Source organism: Polyergus mexicanus, unplaced genomic scaffold (assembly GCF_030449975.1).
Source record: "Polyergus mexicanus isolate NDT 795.1 unplaced genomic scaffold, iyPolMexi1.0 SCAF_3, whole genome shotgun sequence".
NCBI classification, from domain to species: Eukaryota; Metazoa; Arthropoda; class Insecta; order Hymenoptera; family Formicidae; genus Polyergus; species Polyergus mexicanus.
The window spans coordinates 6,036,787-6,045,982 of NW_027223323.1; the positions used below are offsets into that span (position 1 = coordinate 6,036,787).

General features: G+C 37.2%; 1 protein-coding gene across 1 annotated transcript; it reads left to right on the forward strand.

The window, feature by feature from the left end:
- Window positions 1-1,351: 1,351 nt before the first annotated feature.
- LOC138931827 (homeobox protein rough) lies at window positions 1,352-7,652 on the forward strand. Its single transcript, XM_070292983.1, has 4 exons — window positions 1,352-1,654; window positions 1,884-2,148; window positions 5,137-5,371; window positions 7,266-7,652. Exons 1-4 carry the CDS (start codon window positions 1,454-1,456, stop codon window positions 7,498-7,500), a joined length of 936 nt encoding a protein of 311 aa, XP_070149084.1. The 5' UTR covers window positions 1,352-1,453; the 3' UTR covers window positions 7,501-7,652.
- The last annotated feature ends 1,544 nt before the right edge of the window (window positions 7,653-9,196 follow it).

Consider the following 9,196-nt stretch of genomic DNA (forward strand, 5'->3'; position numbering starts at 1 on the left):
TGGAAATTGTGTAACATGTCTTTCTCTTTTGTCTTTTATGTATCTATACTATAGTATTTATTTAACTAATATATATAATTTTTATTTTATATTGTATACATTATTTTATTTACTTATTATATTTTATTAATTTTTTATTTATTATATATATATATATATATTTTTTTTTTGTTTAGAGATTTAAGTATAGAATTGTAAAGAGTGTATTTGATATTTATTTAAGCGTCTTAGACTATTATATATCATTTTTATTAATTTATATTATTATTATAATAAAAAGTATATTGTAACAAATGGTGATCTTCCTTAAGACTTTTGCGGAGGAAAAATTGATTTCAAAAATTGGTCAAAAAATTCAAAGATCTGTTATCTGATCTTTATAATCTCGTCGCAATGTCTGTAATTATATATCACAAATCTTTTTCGGCATTTCAGGCAAATTGGAAAGATCGGAAAGATCGTGAACCAGGACATCTTAAAGCTATCCGCGTGTTTATTCATCTACATCTATAGGAAGCAAAACCTTCGGCTGTGCAAACGCGGCCGCACGTGCGACTTCGCACAGGGGCGGCGCAGCGCTGGATGGGAATGGGAGGGTGACCGAGGGTGGAGAGACATCTCCGTGGAAGGGAGTACCCCACGTATCCCTACCTCGCTCCTTCGCCCTAATCGAAATACAAGGTGAGAGAATGGAGGACGGCTAGGTGATTCAGACGCGCGTGCCGTCCCGCATCGGAGACCGACGTTCTCTAACTCGTGAATTCCGAATCTTTTATCCTGACAGTTGTTTATATTTGTGTGATAACTTTGATTGTGTGTTGAAAAAGTTTTGTGTCCCAGTGAAATTATTATCGGAAATCAATTGAGTGAAAGATAACATTTTAAATAGAAATAAAAGAGAAATAATCGATGAAATGTGTAAGAATTTGAAAGAGGTGGATTAAGTATGTCGATTCTTGTCGACATTTGAAAACTGTCAAACTTTCCGAGTTCCGGAAGTTGGGAGAGAATTCTGGTTAAAGACTCTCCTGGAACACTAGATATCTGAATAATCTTTTATGGCTTTAATAGCATTTGCATGTGAAAAATTCTAAACTTTCTTTACTTGGTAGAAACATTTTAAATTTTACAAAGATTCAAGAAATTCATTTCTGACAAATATTTTATAGGCCTTTCGAGAGACATCCATCTACGGGAAAGATTTTTTTTTACAGAGGAATTTTCTTCACAAATTTATCTGTCCTTTATTCGGGGAAAAAAAAAAAACAGATATTTTAAGTTTCCTAAGAGAAAGTCTTTCCAGATCGTCCTCTTCATTTAAAAGAATTATTTTCCGTGTGAAGATCTTCAAAAACAATTCTTTTCACTCTCGCTCTTTGCTAGAAGAAATATCCGACGTCTCTGTAAAGTTTTTTCGAGACCTATGGACCGCTGAATTTAAAGATCCTGTCAAATGTCTGCGAAGAAGACGAGAAGACCATCGTCGCCGCGGCGTTTCTTCGCGCGACTCTATGGCCACTTGGAGGCGACCAAGAAAACGGAAGATGACGAGGACGAAGATCACGCGCGGGAAAGTTTGGATTCTTCGCCGGAAATCACGGGGCAGGCCCCCCACGTGTTACCTGATTCGCTTGAATCGCACAAAATGTTCCATGTGAGTACAGCCAGAGAGATATCGTGTCTTGTCTCTTCTTCTTATAATTGTAAGATAAATATGGCATCATTTTTTAAAAACTCGCGAATCTCGAAAGTCTACATCCAATTGTAAGATCCTCTCGAGTAATTTCTTTCGAATTCTAGAAAGAGATTTTACTTTCAAATTTGAATTAATCACATCGAAATCAATTAAATCAAATTGTTATCGCGCATTCTTTTTCTGTCAGATGTCACATTCCAAGGATCCCGAGAAAACGTCGAACGACGCCGCGAAAAGTCAGGTATTCGAGGACAAGGGAGCGGAGAAGGATTCAATGCTCGCTGGTGTGAGGTTGCCGTTTCTACACGGATTCTTTCCGAGGGTACCCGGTGGTCATCCATCCTTACATCTGACGCAAGTCGCACATCCGTCCGCGCTGCAGCCGCATCTTAACGGTCTGCCGGGTCATCATCCCGTGGCCGAACATCACTTTCAAGGATTTTCAGCGTTCCGTAAGTTCTCATTGCTCTCTCCCGTCGCGAATTTCAAAATTAATCACTTGTAGCGTGATGCAAAAATTAAAATTTGCCGAATTAAATTCAATCACAAATTTTTGATATTAATACGCAGTTTAATTTAATCCATTTTGCTTAATTATTTATTTCAATTTAATTTAGTTAATTTTAAGCTATTAATAAAGAATTAATTAATGTTATAATTGGCTTTAAAACTTAGCTGTTTCGAAATATTAAGATGAGTGAATTTTTGGAATATTTATATTTTTTGGACCTATTGGTGCATATAAAAATAAAATTTGTTTTTACAATATATATATATATATATGGTATATAAAGTTACATATATTGAAATCTATGAGTGATTTTTTTGGATAGTCGAAAAGCTAGCGTTATTTATCGAATTTATATGTTAAAATATATTTCTTTACTCAAAATCATATATTATTATTATCTCCAATTTCAGCATAGAGATTTTGTCTAACACCGTACGTTACAATATTTTCGACCAAAAGACATACATTCTGTTCCACCCACCGTACGAGCTGCAACGTGGAGATACGTATATGAAAACGCAAGCGAACGCATCGTGTATTTCCAAAGACCTGGTACTCGAACGACACGTCTCTCTCTTCTCTCTCTCTCTCTCTCTCTCTCTCTCTCTCTCTCTCTCTCTCTCTCTCTCTCTCTGTAAGCTGAGGATCGGAAGGCGTCTTTGCATTTGAGTATTCGCGAATCGGTAAGCAGATTTCGCGATGTCGCATTATTCGAGGTTGAACGAACGACGCGACCATCGTCCAGAGGGAGAGGATGTAGATACTCTCCCTTATAATATCGACAATGAATGATTTCTCAGTAGCGACGAATATATGATACGAATCCCACGCAGAAATTATTTCGAGAAAAATGATAGATTTTCAAGTTCAGTCTTTTCAAAGAGATTCTCTCAAAAAGAACGACTTATCGAAAATGATTTACGACAATTCTTCCATTCCTCGAAGATAAATGTTAAAAAAAGGAAAAAAGTTTTAACAGAGGACATCATAAAACAGGACTCGGTCGGAAATTGTACTGTTTTGAAAAAAAAAAAAAAAAAAAAAATGATCTTAATATTCCGTAACTCTCTCGAAATATATTTTAAATATTCATTCTCAACTTTCCGCATAATAGATATGATCCCAAAAACATGTTTCTTGTGGAATTCTATTCAAGAAGATTTTCCGATCGGGATAAATTTATTTCTCAGCGTAAAAGAACTATATGGATCGTTTAAAAAAAAATCCTTCAAATATAAAACAAACGAGCAAAACTTCCAAACAATTTACCGACAAAATCTCACAAGATTAGAACGAATGGTGGGGGAAAAAAAAAAAATGAAATATCAATGTACATGAATAGTTTTATAACAGATTAGCGAGATATCGCGCGGATGTCCCGCTCCGGCGAGAATTAGCGAATTTCACTCTTCATCTGGAAAGTTTGTCGGGGAAGCCCGCGACAGAGAAAACATTGTACGCGAGAACGAACGCGCGGTTTTATCCCGCTTCGACACCTCGTCGCGTTATTGTGACGAGATTACGAGACGCAGTTGGCCGCCCCTCAATACGAAATACATATCGCGGTATTCCCTTTACAAATCAGCTCTCCTCCTCCTCCTCCTCCTTCTCCTCCTCTTCCTCTTCCTCTTGCTCTTCCTCGCCGGTCCTTAAGTCTCTCGAGAGCCACCGCCGACTCGACTCGCCGGAAAATATTGTGCACGCCGGATGTTCGTGAGCCTCGCCTCGCGAATTGTATCGCGCCGGAATCCGCATACATACTTGCGTATCCTGATTTTGATCCTTGTGATCTCACAATTTGTCCCATTGAATAGGAATATTCAAGGGGAAATAGATAATAAATTTATATAAGATTATACATATATAAGCAATCTTTTCCCCCCCATTTTTTTTTCGAATTTTACTTTTTCGATGCAGCATTTATTCTTGTAATTATTTTTCAATTATTATTTATCATTTTTTTCCTGCATATATGGACAGAGATTATACTAACAATAAGACCTACTTAAGATTATAGATTTTTTTTTTCCCCGAGAAGTTGTCGAAGAATCTTTCGTTTTACATATTCCTTCAATTATAATGTTCTCTTTCTCACACATTTTTTTTCTTCCTTGAAATCTATCGTACTGCTCTAAAGGATTATAAAATTCAAGATGCAATCAGGAATCTCACATCCACTTTGGGCCGGATTGAGCGAAGCCTCGGGAAGCCACGACTTCCGGTGTCGTTTACCGGCGCGTCCTAATTATTCTGTCACGTGGCGAGGATGAAATTACAGCGCGTCTAGATTTACCTCACCTGGAAGTGAGGTGTACCTTGTAGGCGCAAAAAATTAAGATGAAAATTTAATTGAAGCAAACCATGACACACGTGTACGTCTTTCCAATCGTATCTTGAAATGCCAATTATTGAGAGATCCACGGAGTCTCTTTATTTCGGGATTGATGTCACGATCATTTGTTTACTCGAGCATCCAGATGTTGGAGGGAATCCAGGAAACGAGATATATAGGCTTCGTCGTATAATCGTTTCATGCTGATCGTGAAATCATTAAACCGTTCGTTTGAATAGACGAATTATAGTTATTTTTTATTTTATTTTTCTTTCTCTTTCTCTCCCCCTCTCTCTCTCTCTCTCTCTCTCTCTCTCTCTCTGTGTCTCCGTTTTCCCCGCCTAATATAAAATATACTTGATATAAAAATACGTTTTGTATATTCTCAGAATTCTCAGAAATTTAAATACATAGATTCTCAGAAAGTAGACCAGCGAGAATAGATCTTTATTCCTGCAACGTCTTTTAAATGTCCCTCGATTTTTGTAATAAATCGGAATCGTAAAAAAATGGAAAGGGATATCCTATTTATGGATATCACATATACAATATAAGTATGACGGAGAATCTGAGTTTTTTTCTTCTTTTTTCTTCTAGTGGCACGTAGAAGGAGAAAAGAGGGCCGACCGCGAAGGCAGAGGACGACATTCAGCGGCGAACAGACCTTGAGATTGGAAGTCGAGTACCGACGAGGGGAGTACATCTCGAGGGGACGTAGGTTTGAGCTCGCGGCCTCCCTTAGACTCACCGAGACGCAGATCAAGATCTGGTTCCAAAACAGGCGCGCCAAAGATAAGAGGATCGAGAAAGCGCAATTGGATCAGCAGTATCGGTATTGGTTTCCGTTCTCTCTCGATAAATTTTTCATACATTTTTTTTTTGGGGGGGGGGGGGCATTGAAATATCATATATTCGATATCTTTGAATATATTAATAATTCATTTAGCTAGGATAGTTAAGTTGATTATTTGCCGATGTTATTTCTCAAAGCTATTTAAACGCACAATCCCAATTCCCCGCCTTATTGAAGCTGACACGGGAAAAATAAATGGCCATACATAAGGGAACATATGGCGGTTCTCGCGTGCATCCCACACGCCTTGCGCATCCCACGCGCTATGCATCCATCCGAATCGTTATCTTGTCGACGTGATGTATTGTATTGCGTTCTCTAATGCGGTTATTAGAGTGCGCGCCTGTTAGTTTCAGTCGTTCCATGTTAAAATGATTCTACAATTTTGCCAAATTCAGAAAAGAGAGAGAGAGAGAGAGAAAGGATAAAACGCAAAAAAATTTATTCTTCGATCAATTACAAGAGGATTTTATTCTAACAGAAATTGAATTGTTGGCTTTATTGTCAGTTATTTGTTACGAGAAAGGATTTCGATACTCAAACTTTTTTCATATTATCCTGGAGTTTCTCCATATTTTTTTATCGTCCATTCTTTGCCTTATTGATTCAAAGATCTCACAAAGACGAAACTTTACCAATCCTCCTTTGAATAATCCTAAATCGCGCGAGAATCGCGTCAAGCGCTTTTCATCGGAAATCAGGTTCCGATTCCATCGCGAACAATTAATTACTCCGGTACGATTCGCGGCGAGAGATCGCCCGCCCGACGAAAACTCGAGCACCCTTCGTGGGTACGCGACGCGAGGTGTCCGGGACGTCCCGGCCGGGCTCCCGCATAAAGACCGAAATTTGTACGAGCCCTGTTCCTCCCCCTCACCCCTCCCCCCCTACACCCTGCTTCTCTTGCTTCCTCGTCTCGCCTGTTCGTCACAATAGCACGAGATATAATCCTACTTAAGGCTATTTAGTGGCATATCGCAATCGGGAATCACCCTAGCTCGAGTCGCAGTCGTGCGTTGCTCTCGAGGTCCACCGAATCCCGCCCTTCCCACCCCCCCTCCCCCCTCCCCCGTCTCTTGTTTGTCGCCACCCTTGCCTCGCGCCCCGGCGTTATTCAGTCGATATGCACCTGATGCTCGATAAATCCACGGATAAATGCGCTCGCCGTGCTAACCGTAGGGATTTTCTCATCCACTTGTAGCAACCCCCCCCCCTCCCCCGCCCTACCCTCCCTTCCTTTTTCTCCTCCCCACATCCGGTTTGATCTTTCGCGATCTCAATTTATCTTAAACATTAAAGGATATCTTATTATGATCGCAACGAAATATAATATTTTTTTCGATCGATTTTAAATAAAATTAATATAATCGATAAACTTTTAATTGTAAGCTTATCGTCGAGATGTGTATGTTTAATGTTTGATTGCGTGAATTGTTATTGGTATAAAATATTGCGCGTTGATAAAAAATGGTGAGAGCGTCATGGGAACTCTTATTACGAGTCCTAATGGAGGAGGGGGAGAGAATGATCTCACAATAACAGTCTTCGTTAAACTCAGCCACATTATTGAGGAACGTAAACGAGCAGAGAGGGTCGCCGACACGCGATTCACAGTTTATCCTCCCCTAATGTTTCGCCGAATAAAAGCTCTTTCGGAGCGAACGGAGATACATGAATTGATCACGCGCTCTTCTACAGTTTTCCCGGGATCATTTTTCACAGACGAAAAAGAAAATCATAGGTCTCGCGAGATTAGAAAATATTGTACATCGAGGGTCTGAAATGCGCGTCGATTAATCGTTGTTAAGAGTTATAATTAAGAGTTTGTGGAATAATTTCCTCTGTAATCGAGTCTCTTGCGTGTGTCTTGCAGAAACTTCGCCGCGTCGAACGGCTTGATGAATCTGCCGCTCTACAACGCGACGGGATTCTGCGGTCTCTGCTTATACAAGGACACCTATGGATCGGTAACCGCCAATCGAGATCACTCCTGCGTTCCCGGCAATTCCGTCGTCATCGCCGACGAATCTCTGAAGGATCAGCCGCGTTACAGCAGCAGCGGAAGCGAGACGTCCGATAATCCGCCGAATCACATATCCACGACTTAATTGAATCCAATGCGATCGCCCTTCGTTTAAAAATACGTCTGACAATAAGTTTTAAATTCTTTTTCACGATTCCAACGATTAGTTTTCTGTTTTCGTATAGCCGTATATTATGAGAAAAATAGTAACCGCGAAAAATAGCTTTGACATCCATCGATGCGAGAAGATTTCCATCGTTTCTTCATCTTTTTCTAGAAAAGAAAAATTGATTCTTTATAAACAAAAATTAAACTTTTCCATATCTTTTGAGAAAATACATACATTTTGAACGATGAAATAAAAGTCACTTTTTTTTTTTTTTTTTTTTTTTTTAAGGGAGTACATTTTTTATCTTTTACCACAAACGGTTATTTGAAAAAAACATCATTTCAATAAACTTTGATAAAAATTTCAAGAGTATTCTCGAAATATTAAAAATTAAAAAGATATAAAAATTAAAAAATAAATTTTTTTATCCTCCTGGGTGTATGTACCCCCTTGAACGAAATACATATATTTGCGACCGATCAATTTAATTTCTGGATAGATTCTTTATACATGTGGAACTCTTTATACGTACGGATAAACTTCTTTATACGGAGATTTGTTTCAACCGCATTTATTTTATATTAACACTTGATAGACGATACGCTTCAAGTAATATAAATCAAAATTTTCGACAAATCCAGTCCGTATATTCTATTAATATTTTCGCATAAACTCACATTTACATCCTCATATTGACGTCTCGCTCGCAAGATAACGTTAAAATATCTTTAAACAATGATTTTTTAAATATCTCAAAACATTTTCGCAAATTGATAATGATGAAATAATTCAAACCATTCAAGTTAATAATGCATTGAGCATTAATGTTAAATAAGACATTAAAAGCAACTTCCATTACAATCATATTAAAAAACAAAAGAAATTGGCTGAAATTTGGAATATCTGTGCTAATTAAAAATATTTCGGTATTGAATTGGCATCATAATATCATAAAGCATGCAATACTTTATATAAAATTTTCCAATAGTTGTTTTACGTACAAAATTCAATTAGATGTTTCGCGGATATTGCTCGATAACTGAACATTTAATATAAAGAAAGACAGATGAACATTGGTTCTGTTATGAATAAATCTAAGCACATTTGAAAGTGCTAGTAAATAAAATATGCAGATTTCTGAAAAACTATCTGATAAAACTTCTTTACTAAAATTCTTTTATTTTGTAGACGCTGAATTTTATAAAAGATGATATAAAGTAACACTCATGGGTAAGAATCCCAATCAAGAGTCGTTTGGATGTACAAAACTATACTTTTCAAACATACAATCATCAATTGACAAAGTGAAGTTATAGAATCGACTTACCTTCGGAAGTTTTGGCTTGCCTATTATTGTTCAACGCACTGAACGTAAATGTAAAATTAATTTGGGGAATAATTATATAAAATAATAAGTATCGTTGCATGTGAAGAAATTGACCCGGTTGCAATTGATTATAGTAGTAACGTTAAATATATAGTAATTATATAGTATATAGTTGCGATTATTATTTATATAGTAATTATAATAAAAGATAATATTTCATTTTGCGCATGTTTTATTCATAATCGATGCTTAATAACAAGGGGAAAAATACACGAAACTGCAGAACACTACATACACAAATTTTTGTAATTATAAATTAATTTTCTCTCATTTATATATCCAATT

Bases quoted from the DNA above. Each gene is read 5' to 3' on its own strand.
- LOC138931827 (XM_070292983.1), top strand. From the start codon at position 1,454: ATGTCTGCGAAGAAGACGAGAAGACCATCGTCGCCGCGGCGTTTCTTC. The intron at 1,655-1,883 runs GTGAGTACAGCC...TTTTTCTGTCAG, and splicing joins AATCGCACAAAATGTTCCAT to ATGTCACATTCCAAGGATCC. The intron at 2,149-5,136 runs GTAAGTTCTCAT...TTTTTCTTCTAG, and splicing joins TCAAGGATTTTCAGCGTTCC to TGGCACGTAGAAGGAGAAAA.